General features: G+C 41.9%; 1 protein-coding gene across 1 annotated transcript in view; it reads right to left on the bottom strand.

Moving 5' to 3' along the window:
* Positions 1-519: 519 nt before the first annotated feature.
* NCEH1 (neutral cholesterol ester hydrolase 1) overlaps positions 520-22,553 on the bottom strand; it is an 80,911-nt gene continuing 58,877 nt past the window's right edge. The window contains exons 2-5 of the mRNA XM_033211722.1: positions 16,234-16,462; positions 13,687-13,756; positions 3,873-4,044; positions 520-2,048 (exon numbers count right to left, since the gene is read on the bottom strand). Of these exons, the coding sequence (XP_033067613.1) occupies positions 1,431-2,048; positions 3,873-4,044; positions 13,687-13,756; positions 16,234-16,462 (1,089 nt within the window). The 3' untranslated portion in view covers positions 520-1,430. The remainder of the gene's footprint in view (positions 2,049-3,872; positions 4,045-13,686; positions 13,757-16,233; positions 16,463-22,553) is intronic.

Genomic DNA, 22,553 nt, shown 5'->3' on the forward strand with positions numbered 1-22,553 from the left:
TGGGACTACAGGCATACGCCACCATATCTGGCTAATTTTTGTATTTTTTGTAGAGATGGGGTTTCACCATGTTGGCCAGGCTGGTCTTGAACTCCTCACCTCAGGTGATCTGCCCGCTTTGGCCTCCCAAAGTGCTGGGACCATGTTGGCCAGGCTCGTCTCAAACTCCTGACCTCCAGTGATCCGCCCATCTGGGCCTCCCAAAGTGCTGGGATTACAGGTGTGAGCCACTGCGCCCAGCTCCCCCAACACTTTTAAACTTAGCTGGGCCTGGTTGCACACGCCTGTGTTCCCAGCTACTCGGGAGGCTGAAGCAGGAGGCTAGTTTGAGGCTGCAGTGAGCTGTGATTGCGCCACTGGACTCCAGACTGGATAACAGCAAGAGCCCATCTTTTAAAAAAAGTAAAAAATAAAAATATTCTTCATGGTACATGTCATAGTCCTAGAGAATGAAAAATTTGCAGTAGATAGTCAATAAATGAATGAGTCATTAAACATTTTTAAAAGTCAAAAAAAAATGTATTTTCTTTTTCGACTATGCCAAATATATTCACACTGCTCTTGATACTTTATGTCAGAAGTATGTTTATGTGAAACACTAGGTTGTTTCATGTGTCTGTTTTTAATTGCTCTATAATGAAAAGTTTACTCTAAATCTAAATAAATTTGCTCCCAAAGATCTCCCCAGGGAGAAGGGGGACAGCATAACCAAAAAACAACAAAAACCTAATGATATACAGATATCCAGTGCATGCAACTTCATATTTCTAATAATAGTGGTAGAAAGTAACTTTCAAGTATCCCTGTAATCCCATTTTATGAGATAGTGATCTCATAAAATGAATAGTATTCTAGAGGAAGGAAGTCCTTTAAGAAACTTGTTCTTTCTAGAAAATCTTTGCCAAAATTCCCATAGGAAACAAAACCATCCATTCACGAAAAAACAGAGGGTACTTGGTCCCCAGCACTGACCTGAAAGCGCGCGCATTTAACACTGCTCTGAACTCAAGGTTAACTCTAGCAGAACTGAGGAGTCTTCGTTTTCTTATCTTATTAAAGGTCACTCTGTCATCCAGAGCTGGAAGAACTGCTTCTAAAAAGAACGTCCTGATGAAGGCAGGACCCAAAGTTATTTCCAGTTCCTAGTCCTGCTTTCTGTAGCTGTAAGTACGAGTATAGTTGGCTAAAATAACAAGAACAGAGAGTTTGGCCCACTCTGGGAACCAAATGCGGATGTTTTGCACTTAAGTTAGTCAAATTCATTTTTAAAAATTAGGTTATCATAAAGACTTCAGTTATGGAATAGAGATTCCAAAACTCACATGTAGAGGGGGATGAGAGGAAGAATTAGTCAGCTAAAAAGTGCATGTCTTTCCAAAGCAGGTGTAGGAGGTCAAGAGGGTCTCGAGGCTTCTGGAAGTTTTGCTCCTTTACAGGTTTTGATCCAGCCACTTGATGTAACTATTCCTAGTCCGGATTCCCACTGAGAAATTGGTGGGCCACCTAGTGAAAATCATACATCCGTGAAAGCCATCCTCAAAGTGATCCAGGGTCACCTCCACACCGGCACTCTCCAAACGCTTGGCATACATGATCCCATCGTCTCTGAGGACATCATGCTCGCACGTCAGAATGTAGGTCTTTGGGAGGAGCTGCAGCACTGCTTGGTCTGCAATGAGTGGGGCAGAGCGGGCATCCAGCAACTGAGGAAGCTCCTGGACAATCCTGGCATTGCCTGTGGTCTGTACAACAGGCTTGTAGTTCTTTGTGAAAGATGCAGGCAAGAGGGATGTCCAGTTTAGACGGGCCCTGAGGGCAGCAGCCTCTTCCACATCAAGTGAAGTGTGATTGTTAATGATCATTGCCTGCACAAAGTCATAGTTGCCTTTGAAGTAGTCCACCCAATACTTCACCATGACATAGCGGGGCAGGATTGGGGTATTCACATTTTGCTGATAAGATGGTGTGTTAAAATCTAAAGCTTGAAGAACCGGATAAATTAAAGCTTGCAGTTTGAGCTTATTTTTTAGGCTGGCATCTTGAGTAAACTAGAGAAGAGGAAGCAAATACATTATTTCATTTTGCATGCCTTCTTTTATAGGAACCATACCCTATAGAGTAGCTTAATGTGTTACTCTGAATCTGTCAATGGTATAAGTGTTACATTTCTACCAGGCACTGTATAAATAATATAGTTTTAAAAATGATGCTCCATCATTACCATCACCACCCTATCAAGCTGCTAGATACTTAACTAAGAAAGGTATGATGTTTACAACTCACAGTTTTGAGTGAACCCTGTACTTGTATCTATCTTTAGACAGTTAAGACACCTGGGTATTATGAATGGATAATGTGCGAACCTTATTTAATTTTTTATTCCCTACAAAACCCCCCAAAAAGGTCATGACTTCCTAGGGAGAAAAAAAATGAGTCCTACTCTTCCAGAAGAGAGGGGAAGAAAAAAGTTAAACAGATTATGAGACTCCTGAGTGTTTTAGTAGGACCTCAGGGTATGCCTTCTGGTGAGCATCTTCATGCTTGGTGAGAGAATTTAAACAGTTCTGGCAATGCACCCTCCATTCTACATAATGGGCATTTGCCATAGAGTGAAGTTGTCATGGGAATGTGAATGAGTCCCCTATCTCAACAGATTTCAGTTCCCCCACGCCTCCCCATAGTGTTAATATTGCCCCATTTTGTAATTCTAGTGTGCAAAATTACGTATTTGTCCTGTAACATCTAAAAGAAAGCTAACGAGTCATGAAGCTTCATAGAAAACTAAATGATCTTCAAGGTAACTTTAGCCATACACTTCTGCTTCATATCTGGACTTTAGAAACCCATTCCCAGGTGACATGTGACTGCTTTCCAAAAGCATGAATGGTCAGTAAATAGTACTTTGAATATGTGCCAAAAATTGTATACACATCACCTCGCCAAGTCCCTGCAACAGCCCTGCAATCAGATGACATCGTCCTCATTTTTCTGAGGCTCAGAGAAGTTAAGGGACTTATCCAGGGCCCCACAACACTCAAGGGTGAGTCCTAGGTTAGATTCCAGTGCTGTCTGGCTTGAAAGCCAAGTATGTTCTCTCCACTGAGCCAAGACTCTCTTGTGACCATGTGTGGATGAAAAACTTGCCAATGCCAAATGGAAAATCCAGTTCTTGAATTACAACAAAAGAGTTAGAAACCAAGGTACCTCATAATTAGAATGACAGATGGTATTTGAGGACACCAAATGAAATTTGGAGGTGAGATGACAAAGATGTCTTAAGTTATTTCATCCATAACAGGAAGAAAACATGCTTTTTCCCAGCTGCCAAAAAAATTGGGGTGCTAACAGAGCTAGACATAGTTTTCAAAGAATTCAACCAGGTGAAGCTCATAGTAACTTGTAAGATAATAGTTAGATGGCTGAATTGTTTAATTTTTTTTCTTTTGCATTAAGAAAAAGTTGGGGAAACAAATTTTAAGGTTTTAATGTGGCTCAAAGTTGTAAGGAATAATCTTATGAACTGGAATTTAAGCAAAAATACTCTGCTTTGCAAGTCAAACTTGAAAATGGAGCAGGAGACACTTCAGTTCCATACAAAGCCCTCAGAAGCAAGGGATGTCAGCCCTTCTCTAACACTGACTGTAATCAGGGACTTTACAAAGACTCATAGGTGACACTTCCTCCAATGACCCATCTTCCTACTTCAGCAAGATCTCTGAGAGCTCTACAAGTGTAATCGCATGATCAATTTGGCCATCTAGTGACCAGCCCACCCAGCTATGCCTTTGCCACACATAATGGAGGGTGTGTTGGTCTGCTGGACCTTATCATGCACAGCTCAATCCACCAGCACTTTAGGACAGTGGTGTTACCTGTTGTCCAAGGGCAGCAGCCAGATTTCCACCAGCACTGTCACCAGAAATGCAAATTCTGCCTGGATCAACCATATACTTCTGTAAGACTTCTGGCTTCAGGAAATACTTTGTGGCCCGTACAACATCATGAATTTGCTCAGGAAAATAAACCTTTGGAACTAGCCTGTATCTGTAAAAACAAAAGTTGTATTCATTTAAGGCCTTTGCCAAGTTTTGGGGACATGTAAAGTTTAGAGACAAACTGATTCTTTTAAATCTGGAAATAAATAGATAAGAAATTGATTCAATGGAATTACTGTATGAAAAAGAAAAAAATAACAAAATATAAATATAAACCATTTTCTTGCAAATCAAATACTTAGTTTAAAATGTGATGATTTTGTATTAGTAATAGTACTATTTTTCTTTAAACTATCAGCCACCAAACCAAACCTACTTACCACCAAGAACAACCAAAATAAAATTTCAAAGTAAAAGGCGGACGGAGGTTCATTGCAAAGACATGGATAGCACCATAATAGATTTTAGAATTTTATTTCTGGAAGTCAGTGTTCCATTCATAATGACTCTGGGTTAAAAGGTGACTTGGCAGCATTAACCACTTCATTGGTCTCGCATTTAATGGTCCATCATTTATTTCATGTAATAAAATTGTACTTCACTGGAGAGGTCCATACTAGCCTGACATTAAAACCAAGCAATGCCTTCACTACCTGGAAGACTGTAACTAAAAGGCCAGTTGTTAACCCACAAAAGGGAAGCTAAGTTTTCCAGACAGCCTAGAGCAGGCCCCCGGGGCTCCTCCAACTGGCTCCATTTTGCAAGATCAGAATCCTTTGGAATCCTATCTGTGCACCTAGTAGAATTCATATGCCTTTAAGACTCCCAAAAAGCTCTGGTTTTGTCAAATGCCCCACCCATAATATTATCTTACACATCCACATTGGCAATCTTGGTTTAGAGTTCCCTCCCACTCTCTGTTCTCCTCTTTTGCTTATTAATACTCACTCATCTTTTAAGCCTTAACTGGAGGGTTTGGCCTCCTCTAGGCCACCTTCCTTGGTCATATCTCCACTTGCTTCTGGGCTTGAACTGGCTAATATTCCTTGATATTTCTATGTGCCAGGGTATGTCACTCACTGTTCTTATTGGTTTATATGAAAAGTATTTGTGTTTTTCCTAAAGACTGTGTTCTCTGATATCAGGAATTGTGTTTTATTCATTACTGTGTTTCCAGTATCTGCCAATGTGAGGGGCACATAATCATCCATCCAATAAATCTCTTTTAGGTATTAACATACCTTCGTTTTGCAAACGAAGAAACTAAGGCATACAAAAGTTACTTGATTTGTAAAAACTCAAAAACAGACCAAAATTAGGTAGGATAAAAGCTAATTACCTAATTAAAACCTAATAACAGTCAGTGAAGACTCAAGACTTTTGATTTCCATCTTATAATTAGCATACTTATTTTCACAAACTAATTTTTTCTAAGCTACTCTAAATAAGGACATTTATTTTCCACCATCTAAAATCCAGCTAATTGGACTGGGAGCGGTGGCTCACATCTGTAATCCCAGCACTTTGGGAGGCTGAGGCGGGTGGATCACTTGAGATCAGGAATTCAAGACCAGCCTGGCCAGCGTGGTGAAACCCCGTCTCTAATAAAAATACAAAAAAAGGGCCAGATGCGGTGGCTCATGCCTGTAATCCCAGCACTTTGGGAGGCAGAAGCGGGTAGATCACCTGAGTCAGAAGTTCGAGACCAGCGTGACCAACATGGTAAAAACTTATCTCTACTAACAATATAAAAATTAGCCAGGCATGGTGGTGGATGCCTGTAATCCCAACTACTTGGGAGGCTGAGGCAGGATAATTGCTTGAACCCAGGAGGCGGAGGTTGCAGTGAGCCAAGATGGCACCACTGCACTCCAGCCTGGGTGACAGAACAAGACTCCATCTCAAAAAAAAAAAAAAATTAGCCGGGCATGGTGGTGTGCACCTGTAATCCCAGCTGCTTGGGAGGCTGAGGCATGAGAATCGCTTGAACCCAGGAGGTGGAGGTTGCAGTGAGCTGAGATCATGCCACTGCACTCCAGCATGGGTGAAAGAGTGAGACCATGTCTCAAAATAAAATAAAATCCTGCTAGGTAATTAAACATCTTGACATTCATAAATGGACAAATGTTTGAGAAATACGTTGGTAAGTAGTGAATGTGGATCTGGTCACTCTGGAATTACCACATTTTGAAACTAAATGCAATAAAAAAATTCCCTTAGTGGAGGCGGAGCTTGCAGTGAGCTGAGAGTGCACCACTGCACTCCAGCCTGGGCGACAGAGCGAGACTCTGCCTCAAAAAAAAAAAAAAAGAAAAGAAAATCCCTTAGTGTTTGCCATATAGCAGATAAAATAAGCTTTCAAGTTTCTTATTTTTCCATCTGGGGTGGTCAATTAATTGTGCAAAATGTTTTTTTTTCCAGTTGATTTTTCACTATATATGAAAGCTGCTGCTATATAATTCCATTTGAGCAAAAAAGTAGAATTACACAACTTTGTCCACTAGATGACATCATTTCACATGATTCTATTTACCTCAGTTCTTGGGGTGGCGGGGGAGGGTCTCAATTTTTACTCTTCAGTATTACCAAGCTGAACTTTTAATTTTAATAAAAACAAATGTACTTCATGACTCAAGTTATAAAAACAAAAGTTATTTCATTTCAGCAATATCCCCCATATCACAATAAACTGTTTTCCTGGTTGCCCAGCTGGTCAGAACATATCCACTAGTATCCATACATCAAATAAGTTGAGTTTTTAGATGTTATTTCAGAAAAAGGCTGAGAGACTTTGATCAAATGAAACTGGTAATCTAAAAAAAAAAAAAAATGCTACTGCTCAATCTTCTCAATTAATAATTGGCTTATATAATAGGATAAACACACTTAAAAACAAACAGGTTATGATGCAAGAGGGTTCCTGGTGCCATAAAGATCCATGGCTTAACCCCTCCCTTTATCTGTTTTCATGCTGGAAACATTCTTCAGTTTTACTCAGTAAAAATGGATACTTTGGGACAGGCGCGGTGGCTCACCAGCACTGGGCGCAGTGTAATCCCAGCACTTTGGGAGGCCAAGGTGGGCAGATCACGAAGTCAGGAGATCGAGACCATCCTGGCCAACATGGTGAAACCCCATCTCTCCTAAAAATACAAAAATTAGCTGGGCGTGGTGGCAGGTGCCTGTAGCTACTTGGGAGGCTGACGCAGGAGAATTGCTTGAACCAGGGAGTCAGAGGTTGCAGTGAGCCGAGATTGCGTCACTGCACTCCAGCCTGGTGACAGAGTGAGACTCTGTCTCAAAAAAAAAAAAAAAAAAAAAATGGAGAATTTTTGTAGACTGGAGTATATCCTGAAAGTAGATATTTATTAGGTTACCTGGTATAAGATGAACTTTGGCCGGGCGCGGTGGCTCACGCCTGTAATCCCAGCACTTTGGGAGGCCGAGAAGGGCGGATCACGAGGTCAGGAGATCGAGACCATCCTGGCTAACACGGTGAAACCCTGTCTCTACTAAAAATAAAATAGTCCTAGCTACTAGGGAGGCTGAGGCAGGACAATGGCGTGAACCTGGGAGGCAGAGCTTGCAGTGAGCCGAGATGGCGCCACTGCACTCCAACCTGGGAGACAGAGCAAGACTCCGTCTCAAAAAAAAAAAAGATGAACTTTCAAAGTAGCTTGAAATTCACTTAATAAGTATATCAAAATGTTGTAATATCTAGACACAGAAAGCCAAGGATCAGGAGGAAATTCATGGGTGGTACAGCCAAATAACGCATACATAAATATATCTGCTCTCTGCTGCTGGTGCTCAAAGTTACGTCCCTGCAAAGTAGTGAAAGAGGGTTCTGATATTCAATATTTAAAAACTGCAGATCTTAAAGCACCTGATACATAAATACCAAAGATGTCATATCATATTAATACTATGGATGCATATATATTCCTCAATTTGCCCAACTCACATCAGGGAGAGGATGACTCTGCAATGCCAAGTGGATTATCTATTTTTATCACTACATGTACCTCCCACTAGACAAATAAAATTTGGTGTAAATTCAGGCATGACGTTTAATCAAATTAATGTGTACAGTCTGTAAAAATGACCATATTCCTGCTGGGTGAGGTACCTTGCCAAATGTTCTACAGATGTATGTTGCTCAAATCTCAAGCAAACTTCTGGGTTTAAGGATGAGAATGTGAGGCTCAAGGAAAATGTGTAACTTGTCTATAACAGCTAGAAGTGGCAGAACTGGGATCTGAACTCACAAGTGACTTCAAACCTATGCTTCTCTTCCTTTAAAGCCCTGAATGATACCAATGTGTTAAGAGGGTTGAAATGCGCATTCTTCCTCAAAATAACCTAACCTGGAAGCCACGTGTAAAACCTTCTGCTATGGAAAGGACACCAAGTTTTCTTCGTATAGTGCCAGTTAGGTGAAAGATACGTGCGGCATTCTGGAATAAAATTATACTCCTATCAGATTCAGCAGGAGAGAGGATAAGCCTCACTCCTTTCCCAGCTTTTTTACTTTTCACCATCACCCAAGAAAATCTCAATAGATTCATTTTGGGAACATAAAAAAGTTAATATTCCCCACTGTCTTGGGGATATTTTTAGTAGGGGATATCCAAAACAAATCAATAATTAAAACCAGATTGTGCTCTCTGAGTGAAACAACTCTGGAGGGAAAATCTATTTCCTCCGCTAGCAGAAGCTTTCTTTCTACTGTTGCATCAAGAGGTTTAAAAAAAAAAAAAAAAAAAAAAAAGCTTCCTTTCTTCCCTGCCCCCTTTATTTTTATTTTTATTTTTATTTTTTTTGAGATGGAGTCTCACTCTGCTGCCCAGGCTGGAGTGCAGTGGCGCAATCTCGGCCCACTGCAAGCTCCGCCTCCTGGGTTTACACCATTCTCCTGCCTCAGCATCCCAAGTAGCTGGGATTACAGGTGCCCACCACCACGCCCGGCTTTTTTTTTTTGTATTTTTAGTAGAGATGGGGTTTCACTGTGTTAGCCAGGATGGTCTCAATCTCCTGACCTCGTGATCGCCCGCCTCAGCCTCCCAAAGTGCTGGGATTACAGGTGTGAGCCACTGCGCCCAGCTCCCTGCCCCCTTTAAGAGACAGTCTTGCTCTGTCACCCAGGCTTGAGTGCAGTGACACCATCATAGCTCACTGCAGCCTCAAGCTCCGGGCCACAAGTGATCCTCCCACCTCTGCCTCCCTAAGTGCTGGAATTACGGGTATGCATCCCACCCAGAAGCTTCCTTTCCATTGAAAAAACATATAATAAAATTGTGCTTGAGGGGAAGGAATGTGAATAGATGATTCTTTCTCCAAAACTGCACCACTGCACTCCACCCTGGGCAACACAGTGAGACTCTGTCTCAAAAATAAATAAATAAAAAATAAATAAACTAGAGGTAAAAAGGTACTCAATTAAACTGCACTGAAGTTTGTGAATATAAAATAAGGCCTTTCTAGATTATATAAATGAGGATATACCTGCGTATCTTAGATATAAGATAAACATTGTAATGTATTTAACAAATACTTATTGTGCAATTAATATGTAAAAATAGCATAGCGTTGTAGAAGCTGCTGAGTAGTAGGCATGGCTTTTACCTAGTTTTTGTAACTCAAGGACTTTACCTATTGGTTATTTGGTCTGTCCCCAGACCCTTGAGCCAGCGTGAGTGACACGAATCATGGAGTCCCAACTCCTGGTGCTCATATGAGGTGATTACATTACCAAGGCTGCTGGAACTCCTGCCCACCAGCTTCCTCAGATAAGAACCTTCCCCAATGCCATAATCCACATGAAAGAATAGCAAAGCCATGTTGCCACTACCCACTCTAGAGGGCCTCAAGGCAAGGAGCTGCTGGCTCCAGACAGCCTCTCTTCCAGAAGGTGGAGGTCCAGGAGAACCAAGGGTCCACCATTCTCCTAAAGACTTTCAGAATCATCCACCCTAACTTCTGTTTTCCTCAGTTGTCCCTCCGTCTGTCTTCTCTCACATTTCATCCCCTCACTGCTCTCTGGCTCCTCCCTCCCCTCTCAAGCCCTCTTATTACACCACTTTGGTCTTCCATGACCAATCCACTTTTCTAATGAGGTTCTGCTCATCCTTAGGGGTTTGATCCAAACATCACTTTCTTTAAGACACCATTTCTGACCCTTTAAATGAGGTAAGATCTTGCCTGTTAGATGCCTCTGTTACTACTTGCCCTTCTACTTCCCATCACTTATCACACTTTTAACATTACTTATTCAAGGTCTTTTTCTTCTAGATCATAAACTCTATGAAGGCAGGAATTAAGTCATTCTTACATTGTTATGTCACCAGAATTTAACACGGTAACTGACACAAAACAGGAATCCAATAAATATTTATGGAATAAAAGAAAGAAGAAAGAAGCGAGCCACTGAGATCCAGCTCTGAACATACTTTGCTTTTTTTTTGGGACAGGGTCTTGCTCTGTCACCCAGGCTGGAGGGCAGTGGTGCAATCTCAGCTCACCACAGCCTTGACCTCCCATGCTCAAGCAATCTTTCCAACTCAGCCTCCCGAGTAGCTGGGACTACAGTCATGTAGGACTACCATGCCTGGCTAATTGTTTTTTTAACTTTTTTGTAGAGATGGGGTTTTGCTATATTGCCCAGGCTGGTATGGAACTCCCGGACTCAAGTGATCCACCTGCCTCAGCCTCCCAATGTGTTGGAATTACAGGTGTGAGCCACTACACCTGGCCTGAACATCGTTTCCAAGAGAAACATCATGATCATATAATGTTGGCTGTACTTCAACTACAGCATAGGTTATAAAGTGCCCTTGGGTTAGCCTGAATCCTAACAAGGATTACTATCTCACTATTTCTCCAGAAAAAACAAAAAAAAGTACTGTGAGTTCCAAACATGCTGATAAATAAATGTGTAAGTTGACCCTTTCATTCTATAGGCTAGATACAGCAATAATCCTCAAGACTCATCTAGTGCTTTTGACTATCTGAACCCCTTTTATATCAGTTGTCTAAAATGGTTCTCGTGACAACTCTCTGCAGTCATTATCCCAACTCAGCATGCATTTACCTAGCATGCACACTCCAAGCCTTGCACTGGGTTCTGGAGATGCAAAGGAAGGAAGACGTGATTTCTGTTTCCAGGAGTTCACATTCTTTTGTTTTTGCTTTTTTTGTTTGTTTGTTTGTTTTGTTTTGTTTTTGAGATCAAGTTTCGCTCTTGTTGCCCAGGCTGGAGTGCAATGGCGCGATCTCGGCTCACTGCAACCTCCACCTCCTGGGTTCAAGCAATTCTCCTACCTCAGCCTCCCGAGTAGCTGGGATTACAGGCATGCACCACCATGCCCAGCTAATTTTGTATTTTTAGTAGAGACGGGGTTTCTCCATGTTGATCAGGCTGATCTGAAACTCCCGACCTCAGGTGGCGTCCCAAAGTGCTGGGATTATAGACGTGAGCCACCACGCCCAGCCTTTGCTTTGTTTTTTGAAAAATAGGGTCTATGTTGCCTACGCTGGACTCAAACTCCTGGGCTCAAGTAATCCTTGTACCTCAGCCTCCCAAGTAAGGTGCACCACCATACCTCGCTCTTTTCCCAGTAGCTCACATTCTAAACATACAGGAAGGGTTCTCAACCCCATTTTGCACATGAGTTTAAGTGACCTGCTTGAGGTCACAGTCATGAGTGATGGAACTTGACTGCCGTACGCTGATGCCTCCCATCAGGATACCACGTTGTAAAGATTAGGAACACTGCAAAGTTAAAATCAAAGCAATTCCTTCTAAATTTTAGCCCTTTTCAAAAAAATCTTCTTAAACATGTCTTATTCTTCTGTGTCTTATGATAAGCCTGACAATACCCATTTTACTTGAGACAGATGCTGATAAGGGGAGAAGGGAATGGAGGAACGGTTTAGGGCATGTGGCCAAATAGTGATATTGAAGCCTGGAGGGTAAGCCCTGCGGTGAATGGAAAATCTGCATGATGCCAACTGAAACAAGCCCAGCTTCTCTCCTTTTGTCAGGCCTGCAAGGAGCTGGGGCTATACAAGAAACCAACTGAACGGCCCCTGAAGCTTGTTCCTCAACACCGAGCTGTACGGCCTTGTCTGCTTAAACATCCCCTGTGCTTTCCTCTGGCCAGCCGCCCAGGCCAGCTGCCCAAATCATTTCCTTGAAGGTTCCTGTATTACCAAACTGCACTGACAACACTTGAGTAATCTGGGGGGCCTTGAGGAGAGTCCGGAAAGGCCCAGGTGCGGTGGCTGCTTCCTCAGCAGATTTGGCTCCAGCTGTCTGGACTCTAGAGCTTTTGGGTGACTCTAGAGCTTTTAGGTGGCTCTAGGGCTTTTGTCCACATGGTCAGAACTGCCTCAGTGACTCTGAGCAGTCCCTTCCAAGAGACTGCAGAACAGATCTGCTTAAATCTGGAGTAGGAGCAAGGAGGTGATGCACCATGCACAGGAGAGCAGCTGACAGAGAGGCAGAGGGAAGAAGAGAACTGAATGAGCCTGGGGCAAGGAAAAGTGGTTGATGTCATGGCCCTGCCACTCAGCATTATAAGCTTCCTTCAATAGTGGCTTGAAACTGGATCAGAAAGGTCCAGAGACCTCGGAAACTATCTGACTTACTCCCCTACCCCATCTATGTGATGAGCTAGCTATATGGCTTTATGCACATTACTTAGCTTCTTGGGTCTCAATTTCCTCACTTATGAAAAAGATATCAAAATATCTTGGATGTTTTATATGAGAATGAAGATGCTTCATTCATTCATTTCATAAATACTTACTGAATGCTCACCATATGCCAGGAATATTTCCAGGCACTAAAGATTCAGCAATAAACAAAACAAACAACAATCCTGAAATGTTGGCCTTTATAAAATTCATATTGTCTATTTCCACTTATTACAATAAACATGTAATAAGTCAAGTACATGATTTGTCGGATATTGATGATAACTTCGGAGAGAAATGAAACAGAGAAATGTGGGTTGCAATCTTACAAAGGCTTGTCAAAAAAAAAAGGCTTGGCTGAGAGGATGGTATCTAAACAAAGACCTAAAGTAGAAGAGACACATGTGCAAAGGCATTTGCACAGTGCCTGGCACAAAAAAGACAGTGTGATTTCTGTGTTGTATTATTATCATCATAATTGTTATAATTATTATTCACATTCTTCTTAGTTGCCCAGAAAAGTGGCTTATACAGAACTGATAGAGACAATTCAAAACATTAATATTACTACTATTACTACTAACTACACCACTAAAATTTGTTGAACACGTATTTCTATTTCCAAGGTCCAAGTCATAGAACCTGACTCTAAGAGAGTAACTTTTTCAACTCTTGGCTGTAAAAGAGATTCTCTTAAAATCCTTACTACTTTTTAGATTTAAAAAGTTAGTACTAAACTTACATGTTGCAGGTAACTGATTGCATACTTCTCTAGGTTTTTAGTTAATCCTTTTTTCAGAAGTTTTCAAAACTAAATGTGAAAAGGTAATTTGAAGTGTTATAAAGCTAGTTCAATAAATTTTGTTATATCAGAAATCATTTTTCTGATTATGCTGAGTGTGACTTTGGGCAAATCACTTTGCCCACTCGAGACCTTTATTTTATACTTTATCACTTGTAAAACAAAGTAACAAAGTGATTCTAGATAACTAAACAAAGTTATCTACAATTCCTTCATAAGAAAAGTTTTCTATGACTAGCATTAATTACTTACTCAATGGAGACAATGACAGCATTCAATTCCTCAGCCATTGCTGTACACAGCTCATCATAATACCTGATTTCTAAAAGACACAAAGGGAACAATCGTTACAAAACAGGTCATTTAATACTGTCCACTCTTAAATTCTGCTAAGTGTTCATTGTTTTTAGGCTTGGAGCTAATACTGAGAACAAATAATAAAAACCAAATGTGAACAAGTGATAGAGTTACATGTACACGTGAAAAATTAAATCTGATTTCTAATAGCATGCAACTACTATAAATAACAGGAAATGCATAGTTTAGTTTTGAATATATTGCCATCTAAATATTTATTTCATAATGGGCTATATGAAATGTACCAAATTGATCCTGATTTTATAGTTCTTCAGATGTATATACCTTTCTAAAAAATCACAGCAAAATAAGCAGTCTCTTCCTTAGAATCATGCAATTTTAGGCTGGGAGTGGTGGCTCATGCCTGTAATAGCACTTCAGGAGGCTAAGGAAGGAGATCACTTGAGGTCAGAAGTTTGAGACCAGTCTGAGCAACATAGCCAGATGCTGCCTCTATTAAAAAGTGTTTTTAAATTAGCCAGGCATAGTAGTGCATGCCTGCAGTCCCAGCTGCGTGGGAGGCTGAGGAAGGCGGATCACTTGAGCCCAAGGGTTTGACGTTAAAATGAGCTGTGATAGTGCCACTGTACTCTGGCCTGGGTAAGAGTGAGATCTTATGACTAAAAATAATAAACCAATTAAAAAATTTTTTGCTCTTTTAACACTTCATTTGCTGCAGTTTAGTAAAGTGATCAGTTTGAAGAATATGGTATTCTCTTTAAATGAACACATTAAAAACCAGAATTTTAGGGAAGTCTTAGCATTTCTTAGAGGATCCAAAGGTCTGCAGTAACAGAACCAATTTAATATGTAAGAATTTAATCCTGCTGGGCGCGGTGGCTCACGCCTGTAATCCCAGCACTTTGGGAGGCTGAGGCGGGCAGATCACGAGGTCAGGAGATTGAGACCATCCTGGCTAACACAGTGAAACCCCGACTCTACTAAAAATGCAAAAAATTAGCCGGGAGTGGTGACGGGCGCCTGTAGTCCCACCTACTTGGGATGCTGAGGCAGGAGAATGGTGTGAACCCAGGACGCAGAGCTTGCAGTGAGCCGAGATCACGCCACTGCACTCCAGCCTAAGCGACAGAGTGACACTCTGTCTCAAATCCTTAGTTGCTCTCAGTAAATTGAGATCTATATTGTGCCAACTGAGAGATAAATATTTCCTTATTTACAGGGTTTCTGAGGCAGTCTTAGAATCAGAAGTTTAAGAATTACATAGACACCTGTGACCTCCACCTGCTCAAGTTCTTCCTCGGGCAGAAGTGATCAGTCAAAATTATGCAGAAAAGGCCAGGTTGACTCTTGTAATCCATCCCATTCCTGGCACCCATACTTCCTGTCCTCCAGTACAGTGTTTCTCCTGGCAAGTGTCCAATGCTACAGACTCAATCTCTTTGAAGGCAGAAACTCCTTCTTATTCATTTTTGTATCCCTACACCCGAGCATACCTTAGACTGACCAGTGGTCCAGACTTGCCCACAACTGTTTGAGCTTTTGCACTGAAAGATCTGCAGCCCAGCAAACCCCTTGGTCTTGGGCAAACCTATATACTCATGGACAATTATTGAAAATGTGAAAAAAAAATCACTGAATAAAAGAAAAAACAATGGATACGGAATTAAATAAGATTACTAGAAAAAGTTATACCTTTTGACCTTTGTTGCCTTAAAAAAAAATCACATAATGATAAAATAAACAAAACAAGTTGTCATTGCTTTTAAATTAAGGGGATGCCAAAAGCTCTGAAGATGAGGAAGTAGCTCCATGATTATTATTAGCAGAGACAAGGCCCCAATGTATGCCTTGGGAGGCTCTCTTCTGGGCGGCTCTGTTTGGCTACCTGCCATTTTGAATGTGTTCTACTCATGAAAATCATCCAAATCTAAAGAAAATATTCTTGAACTTTGCAAGATTGTTTCCTTTGAATGGTTGCATACATTTTATATTTTAACCTTTGCTTTCAAAAGCAGATAAAATGTTAACATGTGTATTAAGCAATACCTGGTCTATTTCATAGAAATATATCTTCAAAACACAAGTTGGCAAAAGAGGCACAGATAATTCCCCATAGGCATGCCCAGTAAAACTTCACCTTGTTTTGGTGCAGAAAGCTGTATCAGCACTGCACAATAAGTCTGTGATTTAGATCATAGGAAATATTTTAAAACAGTCTACCTGAATTAGCAAACAAACCAACAAGCAAATAACTTTTACATAGGATAACCATATAATTTATCACCCAAACCAGGACCCTTTTGAGAGTGAAAAGGGGGCACTAGTAATAATTTTGCTGGGACAACAGGAGTAACAGGGACCATCCAGGGGAACCAAGATAAATGGTCCCCTTGTTTCCCACTAAGAAAACCAAACTCAATTAGGACATCTCCCACAAGGCCAACCAGAACAACCAACCATCTGAAGGTGACCAGAACGTACTTGCACTTGCCAAGGCCCAGCCTCCTCCGTGGATATAAACAACGCTGCGTTTCAGCGGTTCTTCAGGCTTCGGAGGGCCTTCAAACACTCTGACTTCTACACCATCAAAGTCTGTGTCGGTCACCTTCACTTGGGCAGAAGACCATGCACTTTTTTTGCCAAAAGAAACAATGATAAAATTCAGTGCCAGCAGGTGATGGCTCAGTCCCAGGTAGTGGATCAGGTTACTCTGCAGGGCGACAGAGGAAATAAAGAGGGAGGGCACATGTCAACTTGGCGTCACCAGAGCTGCCCTCATCAACCAACCGAGTGTCTGATTTCCTACAAGCAACTTCCACTGGACTGGAGGGCTCATTGAGCTCTTTTAATACAAAAACCAATTGTATTTACCTTTTGCTTTTGGAGTTGACAAAATATTTTCATACACGAGATCTCCTCAGGTATTATCAGTCCCATTTTATTTAGAAGGCTTAGAAAATAACTATGCTTGCTCATTTCATTTAACTGGTAGTTCTGGGACTCAAACCTAAGATTAGGTTTGAATTCCCGGATTCAGTACCTTCTTTTTCTAAGCAAGTATTTCACAGTTTCAATAACATACTAGGAGTGAAGAAATAATATTTTATTTCAATGCAAATAAGAGGAAAATTTTCTATTTACTTTAATTTCTTTAAATTCCTTTGTAACTTATATATTTGAGTGTGTCTCATTGTTTAATTTCTTTAAATTGCTTTGTAACTTCAATATATTTAATTGTGTCTTTAAGTGTGTCTTGTCCTTTTGAAAGGAGTGTGTGAGAAAGAAGAAACATGGTCAACTGAGGCCCTGGCATTTAGAAGCAGATCAGCTCAGATATAACCAGAAGCTTTTTAGAAATGCGCAAAGACTATACTGCCTGATGGTCTCTTCCCTTTTGAACTCTCAGGGCATCAAGCTCTGCATTAAGTGTTTGCAGAAAGTTATTTGGTTGCAGAAGGAACATAGCAAGGAGACCTAATTTTACCCACCAAGCAAAGACACTTCTGAGTTTATTCCCTTCTCTCCGCTTTCCCAAGTTCATCAGGAAGGGGAACAGCTGGAGAGTTAACAGTGCTCTTTTTAGACTATGAAACAGAACACTGGTGATTAATGATCATAAGATCAAAGAAACAATGTTGCTAGCGGAAATCAGGACTATATGATGTCTGCAATGTGGTACCTTACAGCTTCTCTGGCTGTGCACAGGGCACGACAGTACACCTTGAAGAGGGTCCCTGTGTGCTCATTGCCTCAGCCTTTGGGCAAATTCCTGAGCCCTTTACTCCAGTGTCCCATATAGACATTATAACTGTGTGTGTATATTTTATATATATATATGTATATATATACATATATATATCTCCTGTCATGAAAAGAGTTAGAAAGCACTATATTAAGAAAGCATTAGCAAGTGTTAATGAAAAACAAGAACAAGAGGCAATTAATCAAACAATGAACAGCTATTTCAGGAATTCTTTTAATATTATTTGCTGGCAAGTATAAGCAGCAGCAGAGCAAATGAATATTAAGAAAATTCAACTTACACATGTGCCCTGACATCAACTGCCCAATGTACTGAACAAGTTAAAATTGTCCATGTTTTGATAGTAATTTATGCATGTGTACATGCACGTATGTGTGTACACATGTACCTGCACAGAGGATTCTAACCATCAACTTAAGTTCTTTGGTAAATTGGAAGAAGACAATCACCATTCGAGTTTTGTGATAAAATGTTAGTCTAATTTAGAGAATATAGAGATCTGCCAGGGAATAGCTAAGAATCACTGCATTTCCAAAGTTTCTAGAGTAGATATAATAAACCTTTGTTAACACCATTATCAATTAATAGGCAAGCTGCATTCCACTTGTCATAGGACAAGTAGTTTGACCGGCACAAAATGATGACATATGAACAAAGAAATGGCAGACCTGGCTCTGTTATATTATCAACTGTACTTTTCTTTTTAATTAAATGAAGACTTTCTTAAACATTTGAGACAAATTATATGAGCATCTTTAACTATATTAAACTGTAAAACAAGTGAATTGTCTTTATATGACAGATATGAGAAGACTGTACATTTTACAAGAGAACCCACCTCGAGTTTCCTTTATGTAATGCACGCTTGAGTACATGCAGGTTTGACTCAATGTGTTCATACCTTTTCAGAAACATCTCTCCACGTTAGCTTATGTTTTGCTTGCATTCACAGAATACCTGAAAAACCATCTGCATTGTTAACAATAGCAACACAGTGGTGTGGGGGTAGAAGTGCTGATTAGAAAAGGGATAATTTGGCTAGGTGCAGTGGCTCATGCCTATAATCTCAGCACTATGGGAGGCCAAGGCAGGCAGATCATCTGAGGTCGGGAGCTCGAGATCAGCCTGGCCAACATGGGGAGACCCCATCTCTACTAAAAATATAAAAATTAGCTGGGGCCAGGCTCGGTGGCTCACGCCTGTAATCCCAGCCCTTTGGGAGGCCAAGATGGGCGGATCACGAGGTCAGGAGATCGAGACCACCCTGGCTAACACGGTGAAACTCCGTCTCTACTAAAAAAATACAAAAAACTAGCCGGGCAAGGTGGCGGGCACCTATAGTCCCAGCTACTCGGGAGGCTGAGGCAGGAGAAGGGCATGAACCTGGGAGGCGGAGCTTGCAGTGAGCTGAGATCCGGCCACTGCACTCCAGCCTGGGCGACAGAGTGCGACTCCATCTCAAAAAAATAAAATAAAATAAAATTAGCTGGGCATGGTGGCACATGCCTGTAATCCCAGCTACCTGGGAGGCTGAAGTAGGAGAATCGCTTGAACCAGGGAGGCAGATGTTGCAGTGAGCCGAGATTGTGCCACTGCACTTGAGCCTGGATGACAGAGGGAGACTCTGCAATCTGGCTTCCAGCCCCATCTCTCTGCTGAAACTATCCTTATTAGACTCATCAATGACCCCTGACCACAATGCCAAAGCCGATGCCAATGACCTACTTGGCCTCACCACAGATATTTGACAACTTGTGCTTTCTTGAAACTTTCTTCCCTCTTAACGTCTCCAGTTTCTTGTTTTTCTTGCCACATTAACAGTTAATCCCCCACTCTTCCTATTTTTTTTCTTTTTTTGGTCTTTTATTGATTGGTTCTTCCTCTCCTGACCACTGGCCCTTTAAATGATGATGTTCTCAAAACTTCCATTTATTACTTCATTCAACTTCACAACTCTTTCTTTCCTTGAGCAAGCCAATGTATTATCATGGCAAATAGGAAGTATTTACCAGCAGACTATTAAACTCAAAGACTATGACCTGTATTCTATACTAATTTCTAGTCCCTGATCTATCTTTCTCAAGCTTCCATCCATATTTCCAACCATCTCCAGGATCTAGTCTATAAGCTCCTCAAAATTAATACGGCCTACTCTCCCTTCTCCACTCCCAGAGCAATTAACAACATAAATTCTCAATTATCTGACCATAAGTCTAACTTCTAAGCTAGAAACCTTAATACTGTCCTCAGCTTCTTATCTCACATGATTTCCAGTCACCTCATCAAACCCTATTAATTCCACCTGCTCAACGTTTTCTGATCTAGTTCTACCCCTAGCTCCACCCCCGCTCTCGTTGCTGCCTTGGCTAAGATGTTCATTATTTTCTGCACTTGCCTGGTAACTTGAATTCTAGATAACCCTCTTTCTCTATAACTTGCTGCATACTGCTGTCAGAGTTTCTACCCTGAAAGGCTGATCACATTACCTGCCTGCTAAAAAACTTCTGCTGACTTCCTGTTTCTTACAGGAAAAAAAGAAAAATCTAAAGTTGGCATTCCAGTCTGGTCCCACTCTACATTCCAACCTCATTTCTCACCACCCTACCCCTTGCAGTCAAGCATAACTTGCCTAACATTTTTCATTTTTTTTAACTTGCTATTCTCTTTGGCAGTGCCCTTCACTGGTATGCTGAAATCAGCTTTTGCTGGGTTTCACAAACCTACTGATAAATTTACAGGAATTTTGCAAGTCAGTTTGTCAGTGGTATGTCAACCAGAGCATCTCTTTTTTTGTTGTTTTTTTTTGTTTTTTTTTTTTTGTTTTTGAGACGGAGTCTGGCTCTGTCGCCCAGGCTGGAGTGCAGTGGCCAGATCTCAGCTCACTGCAAGCTCCGCCTTCCAGGTTCATGCCATTCTCCTGCCTCAGCCTCCCGAGTAGCTGGGACTATAGGCGCCCGCCACCTTGCCCGGCTAGTTTTTTGTATTTTTTTAGTAGAGATGGGGTTTCACCGTGTTAGCCAGGATGGTCTCGATCTCCTGACCTCGTGATCCGCCCGTCTCGGCCTCCCAAAGTGCTGGAATTACAGGCTTGAGCCACCGCGCCCAGCCGAGTATCTCTGTCTTGAATAGAGGATGGGTAAAATGAGGCTGAGATCTACTGGTGGGTCCGAATTTTTGGGTTCTTGGTCTCACTGACTTCAAGAATGAAGCCACGGACCCTTGTGGTGAGTGTTACAGTTCTTAAAGGTGGTGCGTGTGGAGTTGTTCAATCCTTCTGGTGGGTTTGTGGTCTCACTGACTTCAGGAGTGAAGCTGCAGACCTTCGCAGTGAGTGTTACAGCTCATAAAGGTGGCACAGACCCAAAGAGTGAGCAGCACCAAGTTTTATCATGAAGAGCAAAAGAACAAAGTTTCCAAAGGGTGGAAGGGTACAGGAGGGGGTTGCCACTGCTGGATCGGGCAGCCTGCTTTTATTTCCTTATCTGACTCCACCCACATCCTGCTGACTGGTCCATTTTACAGAGAGCTGATTGGTCCGTTTTACAGAGCACTGATTCGTCCATTTTACAGAGAGCTGATTGGTGCATTTACAATCCCTGAGCTAGACACAGGGTGCTGATTGGTGTGTTTACAAACCTTGAGTTACACACAGGGTGCTGATTGATGTGTTTACAATTCTTGAGCTAGACACAAAGTGCTGATTGGCGTATTTTTACAATCCTCCAGCTAGACATAAAAATTCTCCAAGTCCTCATCAGATTAGCTAGATACAGAGTGCTGATTGGTGCATCCACAAACCAGCTGCTGGCCTGGGTGCTAAGCCCCTCACTGCCCGGGGCCAGTGGCACTGGCTGGCTGCTCCGAGTGCAGGGTCCCCTGAGCCCGCACCCACCTGGAACTTGCGCTGGCCCGCGAGTGCTATGCACAGCCCCAGTTCCACCCACATCTCTCCCTCCACGCCACCCTGCAAGCAGAAGGAGCTGGCTCCGGCCTTGGCCAGCCCAGGGAGGGGCTCAGTGCAGTGGTGGGCTGAAGGGCTCCTCAAGCATGGCCAGAGCAGACACTGAGGCCAAGGAGGTGCCGAGAGCGAGCGAGGGCTGCTAGCATATTATCACCTCTCACTGGGCTGCATTCCCAGATGGTTAAGGCATTCTAAGTCACAGAATGAGATAGGAGGTCAGCACAAAATACAGGTCATAGAGACCTTGCTGATAAAACAGGTTGCAGTAAAGAAGCCAGCCAAAACCCACCAAAACCAAGATGGCAACGAGAATGACCTCTGCTAGTCCTCACTGCTACACTCCCACCATCACCATGACAGTTTACATATGCCATGGCAATATCAGGAAGTTACCCTGTAAAAGGGGAGGCATGAATAATCTACCCTTGTTTAGCACATAATAACCATAAAAATGGGCAACCAGCAGCCCTTGGGGCTGCTCGGCCCCTGAGTAGCCATTCTTTATTTCTTTACTTTCCTAATAAACTTGCTTTCCCTTTACAGACTTGCCCTGGATTCTTTCTAGAGTGAGATGCAAGAACCCTCTCTTGGAGTCTAGGTTGGGACCCCTTTCTGGTAACAAGTTGACATTAAGTCAGTGGCTTGAAATTGGCCAGGGTGGGAGTATTTACATCATGGAATCAGCAAGTGCTACAAATCAGGGTGTAGACTTGCTCAGGTTCCAGGCCTTTCGTGGATCCCTATCTGGCTAGGGATTTTTCCTACACCTGTCCTTCTTCCCTTATTTCTTTTACTTAGCATTATTTTTGTAGAGCAAACCTTTTGTCCTACATAAGGGCATGCGTGGACCTAAAGGGTTCTATGGGAGCACAGTGGCACTCTCTACACATAGCAAAGCACTGGACGGAATTATTAAGCCAACCTGTAAAGCACAAAATAAGTATGCGATAGTAGGGTTCTCTCGTTAGATTGCACAATTATAAAATGTCCAATTGTTTCCTCAAATATCCAGGAATTTCATGACAAGCTACAAAGCAAACCTGAGGAGAACCTTACTGACACTCCATAACAAAATCT

The sequence above is a fragment of the Trachypithecus francoisi genome, unplaced genomic scaffold, assembly GCF_009764315.1.
Source record: "Trachypithecus francoisi isolate TF-2019V2 unplaced genomic scaffold, Tfra_2.0 Lachesis_group0, whole genome shotgun sequence".
In the NCBI taxonomy this organism is placed as follows: Eukaryota; Metazoa; Chordata; class Mammalia; order Primates; family Cercopithecidae; genus Trachypithecus; species Trachypithecus francoisi.